Source organism: Aythya fuligula, chromosome 24, assembly GCF_009819795.1.
Source record: "Aythya fuligula isolate bAytFul2 chromosome 24, bAytFul2.pri, whole genome shotgun sequence".
NCBI lineage: Eukaryota > Metazoa > Chordata > Aves > Anseriformes > Anatidae > Aythya > Aythya fuligula.
Genome location: NC_045582.1, coordinates 3717913 through 3744449, shown reverse-complemented (window position 1 = coordinate 3744449; position 26537 = coordinate 3717913). Strand labels below are relative to the sequence as shown.

General features: G+C 44.0%; 1 protein-coding gene across 11 annotated transcripts in view; it reads left to right on the top strand.

Moving 5' to 3' along the window:
• TANC2 (tetratricopeptide repeat, ankyrin repeat and coiled-coil containing 2) overlaps positions 1-26537 on the top strand; it is a 280077-nt gene that overhangs the window by 71037 nt on the left and 182503 nt on the right. For 7 of the 11 annotated variants that reach the window (XM_032202931.1, XM_032202934.1, XM_032202941.1 and 4 more), the window contains exon 3: positions 229-328. In XM_032202931.1, the coding sequence (XP_032058822.1) occupies positions 262-328 (67 nt within the window). In that variant the 5' untranslated portion in view covers positions 229-261. Of the gene's footprint in view, positions 1-228; positions 329-18684; positions 18800-19353; positions 19406-22080; positions 22130-26537 lie in introns of those variants that run through there. The other 4 variants (XM_032202932.1, XM_032202937.1, XM_032202942.1 and 1 more) reach the window with 4 other exon arrangements.

The window sequence follows — 26537 nt, the reverse complement described above, 5'->3', positions numbered from 1 at the left end:
GATTGTGTTGTCCTGGAGATGGTCTGGATGAAGGAAAGCCAACGAGATGGTAGGCTTTGTACGGATGCTTATTCCTCTTGCTAGGAAGCGTGTTCCTAAAGCAGAATTATTCTTCATTCCAGGTTTTTAATCTCGTTTTTAACTCTTTCTTAGAGTTTGTGTAATGTTTTCTTGTTGACCAAATCAAAGTGTTATTTGCTACAAGTCGTGTTCTCCTAATTTACACAGGTTTTGGGATACACAAAGTGGAACAGGATCGCCATGTTTCGAAACAGTCTCAAGATGCTTCTTACAGGAGGGAAGTCAAACCGCAAAAACAGGTCCAGTGGTAAGTAAATGCTCCTCATGCATATGTTTTATTGACAGTTCTTGAAAGGATTCCTTTTATGTATTGTGCTTCGGTTTTCCTGGGTGTCTTTTTCTTATTAATGAATAGAAGTACTCAGTTGTTGATCTTGTAGACTAAAAACATCATCGTGGGTCATTACAATACTGTGCTGAGATTTAATATTAAAAATACTGGAAGTAAACCACATGCAATTTTCATTGTGGAGATAAGATGCAGAGAAAAATAATTAGTTGTGCAGTAGCAATACTTGTGGTAATATTAACATTTTTTTTATTTGAAAAACGAAGAGGGGGGGAGATGGAATTGAAGACAAATTGCCCAAGTTTACCCAGCACTTCTGGTAGTTGTTTTTTTTTTGCTGTCCCAGGACAATTGTTTGTAGTTCCGTCTGGTCCCTCTGTCCTGGCCTGTTTATTCCACGAAGGAGCCTCTAGGTGAGATTCTGACTGCAAAGCAAAATGTTGCAAAAATATTGCTGTGCTTTAAAAATAATAGAAATGTTTTTAAAGCATTTCTATTACACTTCCATAGTTACTTCCAAGAATGGAGTGCTGGCAGTGTAAGAACTTTTAATGAGCTATTTCATTTTTCTTTTTGAAGCCATCTGGCAGCACATTTTTGAGTATTTTGGGATAGATTGTTTATTTGTGCTTGTGTGTCCATGTAAACAGCGCATCTGTGTATTCCATGGGAAACCACAGTGAAGATGCAGAGATACAATGGCAATAATGCAACGGAAAATAAACTTCTCCCTTGGCTGAAGCAGGTTAATATGGATCTCTCTCAGTGCCAGAATAGTTCCTGGTTTAGTATCTTATTACCCAAGTTGTACTGGGGAAGGAGGGGTGTTGTGAAGCTGCACTGCTGAAAAACGTGTCCCCAAGTGGCCCGGTAGCAGCGCTGACTTCGTCACTTCGGTCCTTGCACATCAGCAAGCTGCGAGCCGGGCTGCAGGTGGGAGGCCCAGCGTGTGCTGCCTGACTCTTGAGGCATTTGTCATGGAAGCTGGAGCAGCGCGTCAGGGTGTTGACTTCCTTGCATTTGTTATTGTAATTAGCACGTGTCTTGCAGGGGAAAAGTGTCTGTTTTGCAAAGTCTCCCTTAGTGCTGGAGCCCGAGGTGGCGGTTGTCAGTCCCCGGTTTGATGAAGCAGATTTTGTTTTCTTATCAACTCCTTGGTCGTTTGTTGTGAGAGGCAGGTACCCGCACACAAAGCCATGTGGGTTTTGGGCAGACACGCCGGCAGATGGCTCTTGTGATTCCGTATCTCTGAAGTACCGCGTTTTACAGTTTAAAGCCCAGGGATGTACAAATTGTCTCCTGATGAGACTCTCAACCTTTGGAAAACAGTACAGGAGACAAATAACCTCAAATTGTGGTTTCTGTACAAAGCCAGATCTCTGTCAAATGTTCTGTTATCATTCCTCTCCCTTTCTTTTGGCTTATCTCCCAAAGCAGTGCATTGTGTCTGCACGGCTCTGCAAGTGTGGGTTCCTTACTTTGTGAGTGAAAAGCGTCAGTTCTGAAATAACAAGATTTGATACGGCAGTACTGCTGGTTGCGAGCAGAACAGAAAAAGAAATGTGTTCTTGAGAAACAACGTGACGGTATTTTCTATTAGACAAAGTTTTCTCTTATGCCTAACAACTGTACTGGACATTGGATATTGCTTATTGCGATTCTGCCTTTGAAATAAGTTCCTTTACCAAGACATATTCTTTTTGGCTTTCCTTAAGGAAAGGGGAGAGAATTTAAAGGAAAAAAAAGAGAAGTTTTGTTCTATTGACAAAGTCCAAATTGAAACCATTCCTCCACTGGAAGATAATTTTTCAGATGATAAGTATTAGCCTATCACAATATAACATAACCTTAGATTAATTCATTGCTGCCTAGATTTTTAATAAATGTATTTAATTCTGTAATTTCTTTGTAACGCAGGAAGGAGCAAATCAATAAATCGTTCATGCACAATTCTATATGGCATGGAGTATTATAAGCTTGAAATTTTATTTATTTGCTTTTCAGTTCTGGTGAAGTACAAAGTCAATGCTGTAAAAGTCGATAAAAAGGAGAGTACTTCTCTAATGCTGTACAAAAACGGATGTCGTCCTGTCACTGGCGATGAGGGAGCAGTCCCACACTGGTCTAAGCAATCTGACTTCACAGTCATCTTGCTCTGCTTGTCCTGGACTTCATGTTCCCTTTCTCTTCATCTTCCCTTCTTTCCCAGTCTCTCTGTAAGCTAAGGAAAGGATCTTGAGGAATGCCTCCATCGCCCTTAAACAAATGTACGCGTTTCACAACAAGAGCCAAGTGTTTCAGTTCACTAAGGCACACACTTAGCATGTATAAGTGTTCATCACCCACAGCGTTATTGCTTCCCAGGCCTTCAGCTTCGTGACTTTTTTGTGGAGGTATAGGTGGGAAGCTGGGAGTTCTGGATTTCTTTTTTTCCAGCCAAGTGCTTTAAAAAGATTAAGTATGTGATGTTAATAATGATATTTATCATTAATATGATTTGAAGTGTAAAACCAGTGTTGGAGATGAAGCTTCCCCAGCCATTTTGGAGCTGTGATTTGCCTCCTGGTTCAGAAGCTTTTATCAGGGGTGAGGTCTGGAGGCAGAGTCAGGGTGAGTGAGCAGCTGAGGACACAGCAGCAGGCGGCTCTGAACGAGCTGTGCTCACCAGCAAGCCCCATAGCGAGAGCTGCACCCATACCTGGGAACCTGGAGCAAACTGAGAACCCTGAGTCCTGCGTTGTGAAAGAGACTTCGGGTTTGCTTGCTGATTCACTTCCATGTAATGATTTTAATTGAGGTAGGTAGGTGAGAGCCTGCTCTGCTCCGTGGTGTGTGGGTTTGGATGAAGTTGTGCTGCGTGTATCTGAATTTCCTCTACTCCAGTCTTGTGCCTTTCCAGTCTGGGAGTAACGCTTTGAAGCAGGGTGAAAGGTAGTGTTGGTTTTTGTTCCTTGTGGAATCCAGTGAACACACTGGCCTTTGAAATTACTTCTCTTTGCAATTCTTTCATTTGCAGTAATGCAGTTAGCAAACAGGGTCAGTCGAGTCAAGCTAACAATCCCTGTATGTTATGATGTGGTTTTGATCGTTCTTCATGATTAAAAGTACACCAGTAGCGGTAACAGTAAAATGCCTTCTTATTATTCCTCCTTCAGAAACTGCTGAGCAACTTCTCTGAAGAGCTGCGGTTAAAATTTATTTTGACTCAGCTGGGTTTTTTTTTTTTCTTTGGTACTCTTTATGGTCTTGTGGTTCAGGAACACACAAAATATTTATAAAAGAAGACTACCAATTAAGTGTGTATGAACGTACAGTTACATGCAGTAATGCCAATTAAAATAAATGAATTTCTACTGCAGCATCAGATTTTGTAATCTCCTGTGGTTAATTGTGTGTGTGTGTACTTTCGGAGCTGCACTGATAGGGTTTCAGAGCAGCGCGCTGTGTGCAGTGCAGCTCTGGGCATGTCGTTGTGCACATATTGAATATCGTCCTAACAAAAATTCTCAGGTGACTCAAGGGCACTCGAAATATTTTACAGGAATGCCTTGAGGACACATCACGACTGCGGCAGTGTTTTGATTAGAACGTATTTGCTTCTGCCACAGGCTGGGATTCCACAAGGCTACCAGACAACGGCCTCTCTGAAGCTGAAATTTGGTCTGAGTACAGTTAAATATTACCTGTATTTTTCTACGCTAACTTACTTTGCAGAGTTACAGATGTCCTTACTCATAAGTTTGTATCCAGGGCTAAATTTATGTAGTTAAATATGTTCATTTCAAAGTGTAAAAGCATGGTGCCGTGCTTCTGGCAGAAGGTCCAGCACGGTTCTTGTGGCCAGAAGCCCTGATGGCAGGGCAGTCACATTAGAAGCTGAAGGGAGGCATCCCTGCGGGCTGCTGCTTCCCAGAAATTTGATTTTCACAGCTCTGTCCCCTGAATTCAGCCCTCATGGGGCAATTCTGCTCTGTCATTTGAATCCAGAGACTACGAGGTACTCGTTTCTTTTTATCTGTTTTATCAAGGACCTGTCTTGTATTTATTTGTAGTTTGCTTGCTTATACTCACTGATCTGGGTGTGTTTACATAGATCAATCCACTGATGTATTCATGCAATATTTTGTTAGTGAAATGGGTCTACGTAATGGATCCAGGCTTTCCACCTATTATAATACTCTTGTTTCATTTCCGAGCAGGTGGACTACTTCCTTCTTATATCACTGCATTCAATTAATACTCCTCTAAGAGTTCAAATCCCCTTTGGATCCTGGTAAAATGCAGCTTTTCAGGTGTGAGCGTTTTACCTGTTTTCGTGCTTCTGTGCACTTCTTTGTGAAGCAGAAACCCAGGAACTCAAACCTTGTATTTCTGAGGGAGGCTGTGGTAGGTTTTTAACGCATTTTTGTCTTTTTTTTTTTGCATCTTAAATTTATCAGAGGTGTGTAATCTTTGTTACTTTAGTAAAGCAGCCCAAAGGGCTGATTCTGACTTAGGAGCTGGATCTTATTTGTTCTTAACTGCTATGAGGCACACACCACTTACCCTGAGCATCTGAGCCGGGAGCTTGCCTGGGTTCGTCCCGGTTTTGCCGTCGATGTTCCAAAACCTGTTCTGCTTTCCTCGCTCACAGGAGAGCCAATTACTTCCAACTTCCAACATATTTATGGGCTTTTTGGAACCTGCCACGTTATATTTTAATTCCAGGACCAAAAGAGCCCCTGTCAAAAGCTCTTCTTGTTTGATTCTTGCCGTTGTAAGATGAAAGGCGTTTTGATGAAGGTCTCATCACTGCCACGCCAGAGCCCCATGCAGTTCCTTCTCTGTCTGATCTCTTGGAAATCTTAAGCGTGGTTTTTATCCCAAAAGAGCTTTAGGGGGTCGCAAATGCTGTTTGGATTTCATTTCTGAAAGAAATTGCTGAGTGATCAGGTCCGGCTGGTGGGCCCTAGAGATCGTGGGACAACGTCATTTAGGAAGGTATTGGAAACGAGACTGAAAGACCTATCAGAAGCACGGACTGTATTGTTGTACTGGATACTGACTGCTTCCATGTGGCCGAGGTAATCCATCCAAATAATAATTCAAACATTTTCTTCTACAAAAACCTCGCTAGCTGTTCATAAACTCCTTTTGAGACAAGTCTCGAGAATGTTGACACATCCACAGCCCCTCTGACTTCAGAGAAATCCCGTCCTTGCATTTGTGAAGAAGGAGCTGACCCTTCCTGCGAGCTCTTGGTGCACCTACTGCTTTCATCCATGTAAGTTAGTGCATTGCTCAGGAGGAAGTACATCAGATACACGTGAGTACACGCACACACACCCATGCACGTGTTTTTCTTACTAAGGAACGTCTTTGGTCAGCAGGTGTGTCTTTCATGTCCCGAGCTCTCTTCCCAGACAAACAAAAGATGTTTGGGCAATGAAGTTCCTGCTTCTTCCTTGCTTGGCTCTCCTGGAGAGAACTTTGGTGGCCAGTGCCCCCATCACTCTGACGTGGATTTCTTTACTTCTGGCCCACAAATAGATCCTTTGTAACAACACAAATATCAGCCTAACTTGCTTTATTGCCCATAAATCTTTTTTACGGGACAGATCTGTTCAGACCTCTGCTGTGTTTATAATTGTCTTAACTGACTCAACAGCTCCGCCAGAATTTATCAATGTGTGTTGTTTTGTGCTTCCGTGTGTGAGCGTTTTGGGGTGAGCAGGGGACAATCCAGCTCTGTCAGGCTGAGCCTTGCCAGTATTTTCATAAATCTGACCATCACCAGCTGTAACAACAAGCGTGTTGACGAAGACTGCCTCCATCCTGTTATGTGCAACAAGCAATGAATGTTCTCATCCCACCTTTTGTCTTTTCAGGGCCCTAAAAGTGACTTTAACTGAAGCACCATTCAGCGAGCTGTGTTCCCACATCATCTTTGTGGATTTTTCCATGCTCTTGAGCTTTAATTTGTTGTTTTATTCTTTATCTTCTTTGCTTTCGTCAAATACAGACGTAATGCTAATCTTTTTCTGGAGGGCGATTTTTATTCCTTAGTGCTTCCTGCTTGTTGTCACATGATGCTATGTGGCATTGTTCAATGATTTCTGTACCTGGAGTCTTCTGGAGACATGTTTAAAGCCTTGCTCCATGCCTCAACCTCCCTTCTACCTTCCCATATTGTACTACATGTATAAAACTTTTCTCTTTGCCCCCATTTTTAAACTGGGTTTACTTTCCTCCTTTTTTTCAGCATGTCAGTCCCCCAGATAACTGCATTATTGCTGAAATCTGGAATATTTCTACTACTTTTGCTTTCTCTCAGATAGGTTATCACACAGTATTCTGGTTTTCCTTCTCAGTCTTCCTTATTTTTTGTCTTTGTTTTCTGTGAGCAATTTGGAAGGATGAAGTGTGCTTATTAACATCTGATATTTTTGAAATACTGTATTTTGGACTCTTCAAGCCTCCTAAAATTTAAACCTCATAGTAAAATCTTCCTTATTTTTCCTGCTTTGGATGTTCTGCTCTATTCATTATGTAAAGATATGCTTGAAATGCAGGCCCTGTCTATCACGTACGTTTACTGTTTTGATACAGGTGCTGTTCCTATTACTTCATCCCTTTTCATTAAAGGAGCTTGTATTAAAAATGCTCATTCTTTCACTCCCCCCAACCAAAACAAATGCAAAAATGGAACAAGAGAATCTTTAGACTCTGGCCCATTTGTTCAAAGAAGTTAAAATTTAAAATTAGGGACGTGGGTCTGGGGAGGGGAGAGAGAAATGCTCGATGTTTCATCTCTGCTGATTGCATTTGTTCCAAGAGGGAGAGGAAGGCGTGCTCCGGGTACTGTACGGGGTCGCCCCCTTTACAGCTGCTGGGGGATGTTTTTCTTTTGCTGATTCCCCGTTTCTGATAGCTGTCATTGTATCTGCAAGCACTCCTGTTTCTTTTTATTCCTCCAGTCATCCACGTTTTATTCTCAGATGTATTCCTCCTTGCTGTTTTTTATCCAAGACTTATCTCTAGGTCACTGAGCCTATTCTCAAGGTCTTCTATACAGGCTTCAGTCCTCCTCAAGCCGGTCCCTTCGTTAGCGATTCTACAGATCTGATTGCTGAGATGAATTCACTGAAGTCCCTTCTAATAGCAGGGCCGATCTGTCTCCAGCTCTGCTTTGAATGCCGTTTCCATTACGGCATCCATCTCACTCTGCCTTCCTCACACGCTGCTCTGAGCTCCTTGACCTCCAGCGGGTTTATTCCAGGGAGGAGGAGAAGGCTTTTTAAAGGACCCTTTTTGCAGGCATCCATTCTGCAAACAAGGGAATTGATTTTTTTTTGAAATTAAAGGCCTCAGGGAGTGGTAACATTGGCCGGTTGTGCCATTTCCCCTTCAGAGCTCAGCCCAGAGGCAGTGGCCCGCCTGCTGGTGCTGCTCCACCAGCCTTGCTCCAGACCTGCCTGGAAGCCTTTTCAGGGCACGCTTGGTTTGGAGCCATCAGAAGCTACAGGAACAATTAATTATTTGCCTTTGGTTGTCTGTAGTGCTTTCTGTTGAGCATTGCACTGGCAGAAAGCAGTATTTGACCTGAGCTCCTGGAGTTCATTGCATCTTGTATGAGCTTTGCTCTCAGGCGGGGATGAGCAAGGAAATAAAACACAGAGAGCTGGGGTGGCTGCCTGGGGCTGGGAGCATCTCTGGGGGAGCTCCTGTTCCTCTGTGGGGACTGGAGGAGGTTTGGAAGAAAAGAGGGAAGCACGCTGTTGGGACAGCCTTGCTTGCTCCTATTACCTGGCGTTTGTTCCTGCTGCAGTTTTCAAGGATCTGCCTCGTGAACGCTGTGGGGAGTTGTTGAAATGTTTTTTAAACTTCCTTTTTTTGTCAACAAGGTATTTTTACAAACTAAACGGATCAGTGCTGTAACCTGGCTTCTTTAATGCCCACTGACTAGCTGCTGAATGCTGCTTACAGAGTACAACTGGCTTTCTACTGTCCTGGTGACTGCTGGTAAGCCTTTAAACGACGTTGAGCAGCCTCCTCACGCGAGGGCTATCTGCGGAGGTAGCGGTGTCCGAAAGCTGCAGTGAGGGTTTGAGTTGGGGCTCCCTGTCACTTGCCAGATGACTTTCACCAGAGCTCACCTCTGGCTTTCCCAAATCTTCCCAGGAGCATGTCAGAAGCTGGAAGGTACAAAGGTGCATGTCGAGGAGCAGCAAGGTCCCTGGGGGCTGGGATAAGGCCAGCATGGAGGGGTCTGGGGACAAGCAGGCTGGGCAGACCCACCTTGAAAAATCCCAAAGACTTCTTTGAAGCCATTTCCAGGCACGAAAGACAAAGCCATGAGCTAAAACCAGCACATATTTATCAAGTACAAGCTGTGCTCGGGCAGCCTGATGCCTTCAGTGATGAAATAACTGGCTCTGTGACCCAGTCAAGGGTCGATACTGGTGCCAGTACTACTTAGCAACTTTAGGAGCAACCTGGACCGGGGATGGAGCGTGTCCTCCCCACGTTTGTGGGTGATGATTTTTTGGAGGCAGCAGGTGATGCCCTGCAGGGTAGGGCTGCTGGTCCAAGGGACCTCGGCGAGCTGGGGGAACCTGGCCAAGCCCAGCGTGGCATCGTGCTCGTAGGACAGGGAAACCCATGGATATGGGGTGTAAAGCAGCGTGGTGTCGGGGTTCTTGTCCTTTTCCTGGCAGGTACTTCGTTGTTGGATGCACAGAAATAAAAGCATGGCAGTAGAAGAAGACTGAGACTTTCTGAAGGAGTGGAGGATGGTCATTGCTCTTGGGTGTTTTATCTTCCCTGATTTGAGTGCCACAAACCGGTGAAAACCTTTTACATTTCCATTAGTGAAATGGGGACAATACCTCATCGCTCAGCCTTACGAGTGAGCAATCCGATTTTGTGAAACAGTTGGATGTAAAACATTCTGATGATGAATTCCGAGGAAGAGCTCACAGCGGTTAATAATTTTGTCTCAGAATTGCCTTCAGTGCGTGCAGTGTGAGTCAACACGGCGAGCTTCAAAATCAAACACTGAATAGGTGCTAAGCGAATCAAGCACCAAGCCTGTTATTAAATATAGCAGAAATTTTGGGGCTAAGGAAGAAATAGAGCATTATACTTTTACAATCAGTTTGTAGGTGTGTAAAGGGGGCAGAAGAAAACATGTATATACTGTGTAATTTTGGATGTATCTGGGATTTCGTGGTGGTACAGGCACTAGTGTGGGGTTGGGATAACCACCTGGAATCGTCTTGCTCGTGGTGAGCCAGCAGAGGGAGCAGAAGTTTTCTGACAAATCATGGATCCAAGACGGCTGGAAAAGTTGTGCTGATGGGCAAAGCTGCTAGGTATGTTGTCCATGGCAAGTGACGTTGTCTTCTCTGATTCCTTTAAAAAAAAATCTGATACATGATTCGAATGGAATGGGAACACATCAAAAGAAGATCACAGAGTTTGAGGGATTTGTTAAGCCTTATTGCTGGGTGAGTGGAATGGCCTGTCCAGGATTTCTAAGGAAACGTTAACAATTGGCATATTTATACGTGTTTTAAAACTTCATTATTTAATCTGTAAAAGCAGTCAGAAAACACCAATGTCTGACAATAGATCTCTTTTTTTTTTTTTTTGTATCGAAACAAGCTGAGTCCCAGTACTTAGGTAAACAACAGACTTTTTTTGTTTTGTTTATATCTAAGGAGTCAATCTGATCTGTAAGAATGGATTTATAGTTTTTACACAATCTAGAAGTAATTTTTTCCACTCTGGAAACTTAGTGAATATCAAATATTTAGAAATAAATAGGTTTAAGATCAACACGCAAGTGTTGAACGCTTGTCATTTTACGTTATTGTGTTGAATACATTCTGTTTTTCTTGTAAGCACAACTTGGTGGGGCACAAAAATAAGCAAGTGTCTCCATGTGCAGTAAAGATAATTAAAAATACAGTGGAGGAAAGCTGAAGCTAAATTTAAAGCACTGTACTTTTGTTCTTTTCGGAAGTTGAAACTGCAATTTCTGTTTGCAGTGAAATGCTGCCTGCAAGGATTTCGAATAGATGTCAGTCATGGAAAACCTGAGGTAATTTCCTCTGCTAATTAGCTCCTGAATTTCCATACCACGTGGCTTGGCACCATTTCAGTAAGATTTTCCAAGCAATAAATGACACCGATAGGTGAACCAAGCACTTCTGTCTCACTGGATGATGTGCTCCAGCAGGAGCGGGTGAATCTCTGGGGCAGGTGAGTTGGATTCATCTCCGCAACAAATTCAGCTCCTCGGGAAAAGGCTCTTGCAAGGTGGCTTTTCACAGCTTGTCGTGCTAACAACAGCTAGCTTTTGGAAGTCCACATCATCAAGATATTCTCTTTTCTCTAACTAATCTGTAGGAGTTGGTTTGATGAGACTAAATGAGCATAAGATTTTAGCAACAACATGTAATATATTACAGTGTAGGTAAAACAAAAAATACAGAACAGCAGCTTTGAGTGCATGGAATGCAAATGTTACAACGTAAAAGTCGTGTTTTTTTCATTTTTGGCTGGGGGAAGTAAGGTTCTTCTAGGTATCCCTGGAATATGATAAAATAGTGTGGCAGGAAAACTAATTGCTGTGTGTAGAGGGGCTGTTTCAGAAGCAGCCTGTACTCCTAGGTGTAAAATCTCAGGATGCAGAGCATCCCTCTTGTCTGATGATTTCATTTTGTGTTTAAACTTCCAAGTTTGATGAGAAGAGTCAAGATGAGACTGTAACCGAAGGGTGGAAGGTGGCGTTAGCTTAAAACTTCATTATATTTCCTTTTCAATATTTGATTTTCCAGCTATCCGGTTATAAAATAAGCAGCAAAGGATATAGAAAAAGATGGATGGGCTGTGCTGACAGTCAGGAGAGTTGGAGTTACTGCTCTGAGAGAAGCACTAGAATACTTCGTATGGCTGGGACCACCTTGAAGGGAGAGATTGATGAACTATTTGGCAACAAGGCAAGCAGGAGTTAGATCCCAAGGCTTTCCTAGTGCGATAGGATATGAAATGCACCTCAAAGAGCCGCTGTTGTGGCAGCAGCTCGAAGCAGCTTTAGAGCAGGTGCCTGAGATTGAAGAAGCTTCTGGGACTTCCCAGTCCTGCAGATTGTTCAGTTACATATTGCAATTAAATTTGAAAAGTCTGTAGCCTCATAACCTGTCCTAGGAAGGAAAGATTTGTATGAACCTTGATCAGAGACCGTGCAGCGACTCGGTGCTCCACGTGCCAAACACTCGGGGTATATGGGGCGCTCCCGTAGCGCTGGCAGCGTTCTCTCCTGCAGCAGGCTAGGAACAAAACGAAACACAGCCTACTTTGGGAATTATTTTTCACTTTGACAAGTGAAGCAACGTGTGCTCTAGGTCGTTGGCGTATGACTTGAGGCGAGCTCTGCCTGTTCTGGTGCGTGGCCGGGTGCGTTTTGAAGTCGGCTTTTCCTGCGTGCTGCCTCCAGACAGCCGAGCCCTTTGGCCTCCACGTCTGCCATCTCCATTGCCATCCCACTCCTCAGTCCTGCTGCTCTTAGTCCAGGCATATCTTAGCTTAAATTTTCCACCAAAGGTGGGGGATTTTTTCCCTACAACAGTTTTTTTTTTCAGTACCTAAAGATAAATATTATTAACATTCAGCGTGACTTAGCCATGGGAAGTGTTGATGGGGATTCTTGCATTTGTTTATTACATCGACAGATGTTGAAGCCATCTCTCTCCATCCCAGAATTATATCCCAGGCATGATTCACGTTTTTATTTTTGAGTTTTGTTGTGTGCTAAGCATTGGCCAGCTTATATAAAACCTGCTGATCAGTGACTTGCTCTGATGCCTGAAGTCCAGGAGTTGGACTCGATCCTTGTGGGTCCCCTCCAGCGTGGGATGTTCTGGAATCCTACGACATGAAATACAGCCCAGCCCTGTTCAAGAAGTCATAATTGCCTCCTCATGGGTCTTCTTCCCAGCCTCTGGGACTTTTGTGTGGCTTTGCAAGGGTCCCAGCTCAGCACTATGTGTGTGAAGTTACTGGTTCTGCAGACACGTTTCACTCCGTTGCTGTAAGCATCTCTTTGATGCACAAAGTACCCGTCACAAGTGGTGGCGAATCAGTCTGTAGTGTCATCGTTATATTTTTTATTGAAATTGTACTTGCTTTTCCTTGATTCTTTATTCCTTAAGAAAGACTAAGGAATAAAGTCTAGTAAAATCTAGTAGTTACTAACATTTTTAATGGGAAAATTATTTTTGTTTATAAGAGGAGTGATTTTTTTTTCAAGTTACCAACTTAGAATTTTCTCCTCTTAAGACTTTCTTTAGCATACATGCAATCTTCTTTCTCAACGTACATACGAAGACTTCTTTTTTAATATCAGATATATTTTCAGATAATTTAGATAATTTTTGCTAAAGCTTCCAATTTTAAATGACCTACTTGATGGAATTGTGGAACTTGTTGCTGCAAGATTGCACTGATGTGGAAAGATTTATTTTTCCTTTTATATCACCATTTTCTTTTTGAGGATCTGATTAGTATAGAAACTGACCCAAATTCTAAGCGTGGCATAGACTTGTCTGTACGTCTCTGCCCCTCATCCCTCCCCTCCCAGTTAGTGTGTTCAGAAAAAAATCTTAACGAGTTTGGAACATGATTTGAATTTTCTCTTATTATGGTTAACAGTGAGAATTGAAACAGGAATTTCTTTTCTGGTGTTCATTTGTATTCGAACACTTTCTGTCACTGATAGTACAAGAATTAGTAGGACGTCGAAGTGATTTATTCCTTCTGGTGTTCTTGTCTGCTTTAAACAATTGACTCATCCGCTCTTTATTAAAGAAAAAAACCGAACTATTCCTTGTTCACATTTAGGTATCTCATTCTAATCACAGAGTTGCCAACACTGTTTTATTAAGAGGAATAAAAGGCTACGAAAAGTCGTCTTTGTTCTGTTTCTGCATTTTTTTTAGAAATTCAAGTTTAAAATGTCTATTTTTAATTAGCCTGAACATGAACATTAGCATTAACATGAACAAAACTTGTTTCAAAGTTTAAAACAATAGTGTTATTCGATGCAGGGATCTAGGAAGACTTGGGTGGATCAGAGTTCTAAATGTAAGAAAAACCTGAATTTGTGGTGTCTAAACATTCCTGCTGCCTTTTGGTACTGTTGGCTGGTTCATGGCTGATCAACAGTCTTGGAAATGTTGCTCTGAAAGCTGACCTGCAAGCTGATAACCCACTGAACATTTATAAGCTGAATATCCAGCTATTTTCTGTCTTCCCCTTATTGACAATTAAACCAGGCAGGAACCTTTTGCTCATCGCATACACCCGCGATGCTTCCTCGCCATGAGATGGAGACGTGCGTCTCTGCTGGCTGCTCGTTGGAGAGGCTGCAAAGTTGACCTCTTTTCTTGGTGCATTCCTGAGGGACCATTGTCGTCTTAAAGTGGATGCAAAACTGTAAAAAACTTTTTATTTTCTTTTCTGAAGCAGCCTGGGAGGGAGTGAACTGTTTGTTCCTACACGCCTGGCACCGCGCTCGGGAAGGGCACAAGCAGGTTCACTGCAGTAGCTGCACCTGAAAGCACTTCAAGGAAATTAGGGCACAGTGAGACAAAAATCAGATGAAACAGAGGCTATGTAAGCACATAATGACACTGAAGCAGGCCTTTCTGTAATAATTTGCTTATTAATTCAAGTCAGTTTTCTTAATTTTCTTCCTGTTTCCCTGCGAAGCATTTCCCACGCTGCGGCGCTCCCAGCGGCGCGCTGAAGAGCACCGCGTGCTGCCCTGAGCTCCTGGTCCCATGTGAATCCTTGGAGAGGGAGCGTAAGTGACAATCAGCTCACTACAAATACTTCCTCAATCCGTATTTCACCAAAACCGGGGTGGTGGTTTTATTCACAGGGCAACAAGTTTAAACTGAAAGTGATTTTCAGTTTATCAAGTGAGTGGATCAAGTTTTTGATTGTGAACAGTGAATTCTCTGGATGTGGGCCATTAAAAAGAAGTATTAATAACTTTACTTTTGTCAGACTTTCTAGGAGTTCTTAACTATTGAACGAGGAGCGCACAGGGTTCTCATCACTTCTGCAAGTCTACTGCCTGATCACCTGCTGTCTTAAGTGGCTGATGAGATGGAATGGAAATACAGCCTTCCACCCCCCTCCTTTTATTTTCAGTAGGGTACCAACAAAGAAAAGAGCATTCTGGAAAATTAAAAAGGTGCCTTGTTATGGAAGCATATTTAATATGTTCATCCTGTAATAGATTTGTTATCCAGTTGTTTTGGTTTTGTCAGTGGGTGTTTTGCTTGCAGGTTCTCAGGCATCATAGTTCACGGGAGGTCAAGAGACGTTAATGTCAATTTTGACTTTTTCTTTCTTTTTTTTTTAAAGACAGAAAGCCTGTTAGGATTTTGTTAGTATACTTGGCAACAGCAGTGATTTATCACAGGGTCCTTTTTCCAAATGTGTCTCTTTAGGACACTGCCTGAAAGGAGCCCCAGCGGCTGGCCTTCCTCCAGCTCCTCCAGCAGAGAGGGTGAATAGCCCAGCAGCTCGGGGCCGGAGCGCCCCATTCATCTCCCGTGAAAGGAGGAGCGACCTCGGGGGAGCTTGGGAGGGAGAAGCCAGGGAGGAGACGAGCGGAGTGTCCTTGTGGCTGGTGCTGCTGCTGGCACCGTTGCCTTGGCCATGTGCTGGTGATAAACCAGCGCTGACGGCTGAGAGGAAGGCTTGGCCATCAGCAGAGCCAGGGAATGCTGAAAGAGCTCCTGCCTTTTATTTCCTGATTGTAAAAGTCCTTTCAGAGTGCATGGGTAAGCTTCCTTGAGTAACACAGCATAGCATCAAAGATGTCCACAAATGTTGGCTGCGGATTTCATCGAGGACTAAAGAATTTCTTCTCCAAGCACGATTTCTTTGTGCTCGTGCTTTACTTCCCACCTGTTTGCAGGCGAGCAGGGGAGGATCTTCTAAAGCCTGGCCGTGAGCATCTTTAAGAGAATAGCTCCTTCTGATGTCTGGACTAGAAGCGTCTGGAGAAATCTGAATTTTTAAATATACAGAGAACTGGTTTGCAAGCAGCTCTATTCTGTGTCAGGGTTGTAATTAAGATGACAGTGGACCTGCTTAACTTCTACTGATGTGTGAATTAATTTCTTGTTAGGTATGAACAAAAAATATTCAAAGCTCTCGAATAACCCATACTTTCTTGACACAAAAGTTACTTTTTACATTGTTTTACCTTGCGTTTTACGTTATGATCTCCTTATGCTCTCAACTAGTGTTGATTCCGTCTTGATACAGTATTTAGCATATTTCTGTTACTTTAAGTTGCAACCAACATAAAGTAGCGCTGCAGAGTTCTCCAAAGTCTTAACACTTTTAATGAATTCTGATGAAATATCACTATTCTGAGCTCAAGTAAACTAATCTTAAACTTGGAGTGCTCCCATTAACCAACACGAGAAGCCTGTAACACTTCGTTGTGTTACCCGCTCGTGTCTGCTCATCATGTGCTCTATTTGTAGTACAAACGCTCGATCACATGAGCGGTTTTGGGGCTGGAACTGTTCTTGTGATCAGTGAGTGCTTTGTGCTCTGGTGCTGGGCTTTGGTTGGGCAGCAGTGGACAGTGTCCGTAAAACAATGGCAACAAAGAGACAAACCCGGATAAAGGATCCATTTCAGAAATGATAAAAAAAATAAAAATCACCAGAAATCCTCTCTGAAAATAAATCCCAACCCACATCTCCTAATTTAACCTTTACATCATAGAAAATCATGGGATGCTCGGATAGCAGCGTTGGCTGTAGGGCTGGGGGAATTCTGAAACCAGGAAACTTCTGCCACGAGTGCTTGGTGGGCTGCCAGCTGGTTTGTCCTCAAAGACCCCTGTTGTTTCCTGCCCTGTAGCGTTGTGTTGGAATGGCAGCGCTTGTTACATGCAGCAGTGACACTGGGAATGTCCATAAAACATAAAAGGTGACTTCTGTAACTTCATGGAGGATAAATAAGGATTAAATAACATGGCGCTAGTGGTATCTTCATGTGGTGCCCCAGACCTCAGCAGCTGTTGAACAAATCTCCTCCGAGATGTTTGAGGCCATCAACCCATGTTAGCAGTGAAACCGATGGCAAGAGAAGGTGCCCTACAACCATAGGGGTGAGATCTGAAAAAGTTCCTGAGCTGCCAGCAGGTAAAGTGCTTAATAACTGAATATATCCGGAGACAGACCACTGGGATTATTTTTAAGTAGTAATTAAATCTGTAAATTTGCTAAACTTTGTCATAAAATTTGCAGTACTGCCAAGGTATTTTGTGGGTAGCAGTGATCAATCCACAAAGCAGATAACGTTAGGGTGGTAATCAAAACGTGATTGTTTATTAACGATTTTCAGTGCAGCAGTTCCATGGATACAATTTATTTTAAAAGGGGGTAATTGCAAGCAAATACATTCAGTAGGGAGGCTCCTACACATGTCAGTAAGAGCTGGGGGCTAACTTGCTGCCCAGGTGAGGGCCTGCCCTCCTGTTAGCTGCTAACTGGGGTTGGTACGAAAGGCAGCAGAGCTCTACGAGTTGGTTTCCATCAGAAGGAGGTACGGAGAGCTGCATTTTGTTCTCTGCACTGCTCACAGTGGCTTCGTTCCCATTTGAACCCAAGGATGTAGCGCAGTGAGTGCAGGGGTGCAGGGATGGCAGGAGCCTGCCCTGGGCCGATGGGCGCCGGGTGTTGCTCTGGGGCAGAAGGACGTGGTTTTATCTTTGATGTGAAGACTTCGGTGTCATAAGGGCCAAGGATCACCAAATAGTGGTTACAGGAGAGACACAGTCAATGTACGTTGACCTAAGTGACCATACGCCTAACGAGCAAAGCCAATGATTCTGATTCAATATCAAATTCTGGGATTCAGTGAGCAGCACCCACTAGGTTACCTCTAAAGCTGGGGGCAGAGATTTGTGTGTTGTGCATTTCCAGTAGGAAAGTTAAAGGCTGACCCACGCGCTCTGTTCATCAGTTCTTTGGCTGAGAAGAACAGAAAGCATCCCCGTGTGCCTGCTGCATGGACGGCTTTGAGAGGACGTGCGTCGGAAGCCCCCCGCTCTGATGCTGCTTCGTGATTGCAGAAGCTGTGAGCAGTTCTTGGCAGTTTTTGTTTTTCCCTGGTGCAACCCAGGAAGCTCTGTGCCCCTCGGTTTCCCATCCAGTTGTAGCAGCCTCTGCATTTGGACTTCATATGTAGAGAGCTTTTAGATTCATGGATAAAATATGCTAGATAATTTCCAAATATTATTAACAACAATTTCTGACTCAAGGTGCTCATCTTGTCATCTTCCCACATCAAAAAAAAAAAAAAGCAGCAAAGCAAAGGGTACAGTTTCTTATTAATATTCACTTTACACAGATGTCTCCAGCCAAAACAGTGATTTGCTATTAATAGAGAGAAATCAGGGTGCCACTTTTCCCACCCGAAGTAGATGAGAAGAATTGTAGCCTAGCTTAGGCGTGCCTGTTTCTTGCCCGTGACAGTGTAAGGGTTGAGATGGTTAATGTGCACATCTCTGCCTAAAGTTAGTTAGGATTTGTTCTGTTCCAAAATACCCACATGTTGGTGTTTATGACTTACTGAGAAGTTCCTGCACATCTGTAAATGCGAGGAAGAAAGCACATTTAGTGTCTGACGTTCATGAGAAGTAACAGTGGCAGCGTGTTTGCGAAGAGCAGGACTTCAGCTAATAAATTTATCATGTCGAGGGTTTTTTCTTACTGTGTTTTCCTACAAGCTGCCAGCACAGTAGGACCCTAATTTCAATTCAGGCTTCCAAGTACTGCAGTAATAATAATAATAATAAAAAAAGAAGACAACAAAAACCCACAGCCAGACAGACTTGCCCAATAAAAAACTCGTCTTTAATTCTGCAGTGGCTCTTTGTGAGCCTCACAGCCTGAGCGAGGGATCAGTGATGGGGTTACTCCATCTAGGGCAGCTAACAAGTAGGCAGCACACCTTTACGTGTCGAGGTGAATTTAGGAAGTCTGTGTATTAGCAGCCGCAGTTGCAGCAAGTGTCATTTTTTTCCTCTTTCTGGCGGTGGGGCTGCAGTCAGGACGGATCCCATTAGCGTCGCGCTGGCCTCGCTGCGCTTTTCTAATGGAGCTCAAACTTTGCTGTGATCAATTCTGCTGGTAAGAGCGTTGAAATGTATCCACCATGCAAATGAACTCCGGCCAAGCTCCCAAAGAGGCAAAGTTGTTGTTAGAAAACCGGAGCAGGAGGAGGGACAAACCCCGAAGCTGCTGAAGGGCGCAGGGACGTGGAGCGGCGCCGGGGGCATGCTGCAGGTCCCCGGGGAAAGAAAGCGGAGCCGTAACCCCGAATGCCTTCCAGTGACCTTCCTCGGTAAGAGGAGCTTGGGTGATAAATGGGCAGACTTAAGCACGTTTATGAATTGCCAGGGCCTCTTAAGCCAAATTGCTATTTTGACTTCATTAATTAGAACGTCTCCATATTGCAAACGGGGCTGGTTTCACCCCCAGACAGATGGCTTGCTCCGTAGGAAAGCTAACAACGTGGAAACACCAAATGCGCTATCACTGATTAAAGTTTTACTTACGTTTGTACCCTGAATGAGTTTGCATCTCTTTTCCATTACCAAACAGGAAAAAAAAATGCATCTTTTTCAATAAGAGAAGCTCAAAGAAAGCACAACACGTGCAATAAACGCCCTGGAACGAATCCATAAGGTGAGATTTACCACCTTTAGTTAAAAAAAAGCCACTTCCACCTTTGCTAATTCCCAAAATCGTGGCTTCCTGGGGCTGCAGGGCTGCGTGCAGCGGGGAGGGATCGGGCGCTGAGAGCCGAGGCAGCCTCTGCCTGCAGCTGGAGCTCTGCGGAGGCACCCGCGGGGTCCCCGCGCTGGAGCCACCGCCTGCGGCTGCCCCCGGCAGAAGGGTGCAGGAGGCTCCGAGCTGAGAAGGGGAGAACCCACGGCACAACTCGGAGGTGGGTTTGGGCAGCCGGGAGAGGGAAGAGGAGGGGAAGCCGCGGGGCTGTGGCTGGCGTAGGGTGTCTTTTGTTTCCCTGTTTGCTTCAGGATGCAGCGCCGGTGGTTGGAGCGCAGGTGTTTGCAGCGAAAAGCCGGGTGGCCCTTTTTCTTCTGAGCTTAAATGTCCATGAAAGCGTGTGTGCCTCTGTTTAAATATTTACAGAATTTCTTGTAGGAACGTTGATTTGCATTTAGAACAGACTTACCTTTTAAGTGATTAGTTATGGCAATCAAGTGCAAGGTTTTTTGCTTTTTACAATGAATTGGGCTCTGCACCTCTCTTCCTCCTCCTTTTCTCCACCTTTTTTCGCCTGTTAATTTGGTTTTGTGTGCATAATAATGCCAGAGAGTATTAATAGCGGAGCCTTAGCTGAGATGTGGAAAATCATAGGAATGAGCACTTCATATTTTATTGATAACCACCATACGCTGCTTAGTTTGCATTGTGAATAATAAGGCTTTCAATTATTCCTGGCTTGCTTTCTCAGTAAGATACTTATAAAAATGTCATTGCACAGCGTGAAGAAGGAAGTAGGGGCTGGGATGGGGGGTCACGAGGATGCCAAGGACACCAAGGTACAAGGATTTAGGTAGAGCTGACTTTACATTGTGCTTTGCACATGTACCTATGTATATTTTAACTCTGTATTACTCAGATTGTTAAGCTGTGGTAGGAATAATGTTGCTATTAAACTTATTAACAGCAAAAGTAAACGTCTGTCTCTATTCTGCTGCCTTGGTAGGTCGCTTCTCACCTTGTGGCATTATCAGTGAGGGGCGTTTATTTCAGGAAGACCCAGATTTTTAAGGAGGATTTTGTATGTGGAGTGTTTGTGCTGATACATTGCTGATTCACGGGCTGTGGGCATGGGATGTTCGGAGCTGAGGGGTTCAGAGGGACGGCTCAATCCACGGGAGCAGCTGGGAGCTCCTCCGCAGGCTGAGATTGCTGCCATGCAGCCAAAATGTACAGAGCTGTTACTGCAAGCTGTAGTGCGTTATCAGGGGAGATGAGCTGCTGGATTTGACTTGTAAACTTGGGTTTCTAGTAGGAAAATGTGTTACCTCTCTAGCCAACGTGCAGGGACAAATATATATATATATTTTGGAAATGCTCTTCCATTTAGGCTGCTAAACTGAGCCTCTGCAAAGGGAATGGAAAGAGGACTGAGGGATTCGTGGCACGAGGGTTTGTGTGTGTTCATGAATGTAAATAATCAGAAGGGTTTTTGCAATGAAAATCTTCACTGTCTCTTAGGTCTGATGATTGCATGTTTAAATATTTTTGCTTAAGTTACTGGAGTATAATAATGCCTGTATTCAGTCAGTCAGTTAGGGTCTGTTTGGTTCATTTATCGTTCATACTCAATCCCCACCCCTTATTTATTGCAGTGTAAGCTACAGCTCAAGGAAGAAAACCTAAGTTTTAATTTAATAAAGCTGTATAGTGCGTATTTCTTTATTTCAATTAAATACTCCAAATAAAAGGATTGATGTCCCTGCTTCCTCTGTGTACCTCAACCATCGTATTTTCTAGATGCCACTTACTAGCAAGTGGCATAAAATTAGAATGATGCATCAGATCTATAGATGCTAAAAATAGTTGACAGTAATGGCAATACCTCTCTGAAGGTATCCTCTGCTGCTTGCCAGAGGTCTGCTTTCCCTTAGGCTCAGCCCCTCCACATCTCTTGTTTGCTGTAAAACTGAGATTTGCAGATGAGACAAACGAGGGCGAATTATCTCCATTGCCAAGCACAGCCGGAGGAATGAGCTTTTCTCTCATTTTGAAGAAAAGGTAACGGCAGGGTTATGAATTGGCTGGTTTTGTCTTATTTAAGATCTGAGAGGAAGTGTGATGGTGATGACTGCAGGTAAGCATTGCCTTCAGACCATTCCACCTCCCAGTTCTCTCATTTTTCTCACCTGAAAGCGTCCTGAATATTTTCCCTGTAGCCCTCGGGCACACCCTGCACAACGCTGGCATGCTCTGCAGGACCGGGTTTCACTGGATATCTTCTGCAGGCTGGCTGGGGAAAGCAAAGATAAATGGGTTGAAATCTTGAAAGAAAAAAAAAAAAAAGTTTGAAGTGAGCGTAGTAAATGTGAGAAGATCACAGCTCCTTGTAAGTGTGGGCTGGTGAAAAGCCTTGCAGCAAAGACAGAAGGCTCCTGGAAACAGCTTTCACCATTAGTCTCAAATGTATTTAAATTTGGCTTCAGAAACTTGTCATTTTGGACTTCAGTGACACTGCCTAGGAGAACACTTTGTAATTGGCATCCAGACAGCGGGATGTGGCAGCCAAAACAGGTGAGGGATTGTTCTCGGGCTGCTCCCTGTTGTGGACACCCTTAAGAAAGAGAGGATATTGCCTCTTCTTCGCCTTTACGTATTTATTATTCATGGTTAGAAGGTCCAGCAAAATACAGCTGTAATGACTTTATCCAATACGTGCCCTCTTCCCTTTAATTGAAAACACAAAAAATATGAATGTGCAGTGCGAGCGCTTTATGCGAGAGCATCGCTGGGTTTGAAACCACGGCGTTTCTGCCCTCTGCCTAATAGTTAACTGCACAGGAAGCGTGAAAATAGCCCAGGTACATTAGCGAGGATGATTTAATAAGCAAAGAGAAATCATCTTGCTGAATCAAAGCCAGCAGAAGTGAATCAGAAGAATTAGGTAAGTCTTATCTGCACGAGTCTATCTGCCGTGATAAAGACCAGCCATTACTGCTACGTTCTGCTCCTGAGCTGATTTTTCTAAATTATCTGATATGCTAATAGAGAAGTAGGCTGGAGACAGCTGTTTCTTGGTGTTACAGGCTGAAAACAAAATGGCTGGTACATATTAGTGCTGCGAAATTGCAGATGAAGAGCTAGCTGCAATTAAGCTATTTCTATTGAATAGAAATTAGTCAAAATACAATGATTTTGACTGGTTGTTGGGCAGCTGTTATTGGGATGGAAGAAAGGGAAGCAGACTTAAATTAAGGAAATTTGCAAACAAGTCTGCAGTTACTACTGAAAAATAAAAGTTTTTCTATTCAGAAACAGATCCTAGATGTGTTTTCAGCTATGCAATTATGGAAAGTTATTTGTGTGCTTAAACTCGTGGTGACCGAGTCTTGGAGCTGGCTGTTCTCGCAAAGAGGCTGCATACAGTATGTAGAACGAAAGCTGCAACATCACTCTCCCTCGGATAATAATTATTTCCTTTTGTGAAGCCTATAATTAGATATTTGCATGGCCTTCTGCTGGAGAACTGATTGTTTCATCCGCTGGAACAGCGCAAGCATTACCGAGCTGCGATGCTGCGGGAATTGGATGAGTCGGGATTAATAACTTTGCAGTGCCTTTAATTGGAGGTCCGGGTCCGGGTCTGTCTGAGATGAATCTGCTTTGAAATAAGAGGAGAAATCTGTTTGTTAGTCGCGTGCTGGCTGCTGCAGCTGTGAGCTCTGTCCCATACGGAGAATTTTGGTTTGTAGAAAGGCAGAGTGGGGCTGTGCTGTTAGTGTGCAGCCCTGGGAGTGGCTGCGCAGAGAGCTCCGTGTGAAGGCAGCAGCAGGTAAGCTCTTCTAGAAATACTCCGTGATGGGTTATATCTTTTTTTTTGGGGGGGGTGTTGTTACTCTTTCAAACAGCAATGGTGTTCTGCTATTTGACATTTTTTGCAAATACTGCATTTGTTAAGCATGGAAATGATTTGGTGCTTGTACACAAAACCGAGTGAGCGGAGGCTTTTCATCCTCTTCTGAAACCACACGCGTAGCTTCCCGAAGGAGAAATGGACCAAGGTGAGAGAGCCAGGGGTATGGCCACTGCAAAACACCAAGGGTGCGATGCTGTAGCTCTGAGGCTGAAGCGTTTCAAAGTCCAACAGTTTCAGAACAGGAATTGTGGTGAAACGTTTTTCTTTTAAGTTTGTTTTGCCCAAAACTCTGGGCACAAAATTTATGGGGCTGTGTAGTCACCAAAGACTGATTGAGACTTCTGTAATAACATTTGCTATAATGGGCCCCGTAACGTAAACTGTGGAAGTTCTCACGATGCCTTTGATATTTATCCCTTTTGATCTAAAAAGCACTGGCTGTGCAAAGAGTTTAAATTTCAAATGCTTTAATATGGCACGATCATAATATTGTAAGGTTGAATTTATTTACAAATCCTCCCAGGGCCGTGTGTGTTTACAGGAGACGCAGAGCTTGTTTGTACTGGGGTATGCTGGCATCTTCTGTGAGTTGTGAGACTATAGGATAGGTAGGGAAATGGGACGCAGTTCCTTGGTATTTCCCATGAAATATTTCAGCGCAGACCGTCAGCGCAGTAAAATCTCTGTACCTTCACTCTGAGGAGTTGATCTGCTTCTTTCTGCTCGTCAAACATTTACATTTTATATGGGCAATACTTCCGAATGGTAAGCGGTAAAATACAAAATAGAGATTTTTGAAAGCTTGGTGATGCGTAGTGAGAAATTCCAACAGGTAGGCTGCTCAGAAGGACGTCGATATTTAGTGTGAAAACACGGGACTGCACAGGACTGTCAGTGTAACGCTGGGTGAATATCCAAAAGGCTGACAAATAGGTTCTGAGGTCTAGCAGTAGAAGCCATTCTATGAATTTATTTTCTCTGGGAGATGCTGACTTAGTGGGATGTAAAGCCAAGAAACTCCAGTTTTGTTATAATAGTGCTGTTGCAGGGGTAAATCAAGCGTAAGTCATTAAAAATAATTGCTGGCTATACCCCAGTAACCGTAGTGTAAACATCCTGGTGCTTTGGTAGCAACTTGGTGGTTGTGAAATAATTGGCTAGAAAATAGCAAGACGCTCATTTTGGGTCTTAGATGTTAAAATTTATTCCTTTAGCTAGATTTTGTAGGAATAGTGTAGAATGTGTTCCTTTGAGAACTTCTGCTTTTTGAGGTTGTCTGATTTATCCGAGACCCAGAGAAAATGGATGCGCCTACTTGCTTTAGGAGTCCGAAGACTGTCCTAACATTAAAACTAAAGAAACACGGTCAGATGCTTTGTCAGGAAGTTTCTTAGCAGCTCTTTGAGCAGTGTAACATTTATTACTTGATGGAGAGTTGGCACTATATAGAGGTAATCTTTGAAATGAGAAATTTGCCACGTAGCGTTGTGCTCATAGACCGAAATGTCACCCGGCAGTGTGTTGTGTGCGAGCAAGGCTCTAACATTTCCGTGCAGATTAACCTTTAGCTGATTATTTCTTTATAACGCGTGTTCACCACTCGAGGTGACCTCTGCTTTTTTCTGACGTAGCTCCCCGGTGCCCACGTGGCTGTGACCGCTGGTGGCACCTCTGTGTCGTCACCCCGAAACCGCCCCGTGGTGCGGATGAACCATGGCGAGCTGGATTTGTTACCGAAATGCGCCTTGGTTTGAGGTCCTGTGGTGGCTGTGACTTTGTGGAAGCAGCATCCTAAGAACGAAGAACATTGGCTGCTTCTTTCTTAGCATCTGAAATGTGTTTTTGGAAAGTTTCTCTTGCATGCTTCCCTTGTTTCCATGCGAATGCTGTGAGGAACATTTTGTAGATGGCCAGTCCAACCCCGTGGGCTGGGAGGTGGGGATGTTCCCATCAAAATAAAGCTTCACGTGCCCAGTAGGGCTGTAATTAGGGTCAGCTGGGATTCGGAACAGTTTGGTCTGTAGCCTGTGTTGCTCTGCCAGCTGCCTCAGCAGGAGGCTCACCCTACTCCTCTTCCCTGCGATGCCATCTGAGGGCACGGACCCACAGCTGGCATCGGGGCACCCTCGGCACCCGTGGTGATCTTCTGGGAGCTGCCTTTGGTCAGTTCGGTTCATACAGCACTGGGCAGAAATACAAAAAAAAAATAATGTTTTGCAAGGCCTCTTGAAGGGGGCTCTGATCGAGATGGGATCAGGGCATGTGTAGGAGCATTACTGGAGAGCTATGGGTTTATCGTGTTTTCTAATTGTGAGTTCATCATCCAGGTGAGAATTGAAGCTTTAGCGTGATGGTGGTGTTGTCAGTGCTGTGCTTTGTGCCTCAAACAAAGCTCCAGATCATCGTTTGTCTCCCCAGAAGCGTGCCTTGGATTCATCTGCCTGGCAGTGCAAGCGCCTAGCTTGGATTTGGGATCTTGCTTCCCAGGGAGCGCGCCCAGATGTAGCGCCTCACTGATCCTCTGGGGTGGGCTTCAACATGAGGAGTGAATGAGGATCATTGCCTGGATTTAACAAAGCTTTGGGTGAAGGGATTCCATCACTGACTTCATCTGCTGTCCCTGCATTTGGTCGGTTTACATATTTTGGCTCTTTGGGTTTCATGGCCAACCAAGAAGACAGCCTGCTTGCACTGCGATGCTGAGTTTTGCCTAAATTTTGTACAGACGGAGGTATTTTCTCTCTCAAGAAATTTTTGGGACTTGAGTTATTTTGTTTCTCTTGTGGGAAGATCAAATCTTTGCTGAGACTTCATATTTACAGCAAATCTTAATGTATGACTGCATTTGAGAACTCTGCAATCATCCAAACCCAAACCAAACCCAAGTTGGATGAGGACTTCCTAAAAAAGTAAGAAGTGCTGCTGAAATAAAGAAAAGCCCCTCTGTTGTTCCCTAGTGGCTGCTGGAAGCAAGGGCAGGCATCTGCTACAGTAAGAAGAGTCTTTGCCTTAATCCTGTACACCAAAAGTCAGTGTTTTCAGGGTTATCACAGTTTTAAACAGCTGTTAGCCCACGTGGGGATATTAAGTGTTCATTGCTTGCTGTGCATCATCGCGGTGGCCACATGAAGGAGACCGTACCCCAACAGCTGGGAAGCTCCTGCTGTGTCCCAGCCTGGGCGGTGCCTGTAGATAATTTTGATGGTTGTGTTTTGGAGGAGTTCAAGGTCTCAGCGGTCCACGTGTATTGCGTTCAGGATGACCTGCATCAGAAGAAAATGCCTGCGAAGGGCAGGAGAAGAGCTTCCTCCCCCATCACGGCGTTTCGTAGCGTGTCCAAGCAGGCAGTGAGCAGTGAGCCTATACAGCGGTGCTGTCTGGGGCTCAGGAGGATCTCTGGTAAGATCAGGCAATGCACACAAATAATTCACATCCA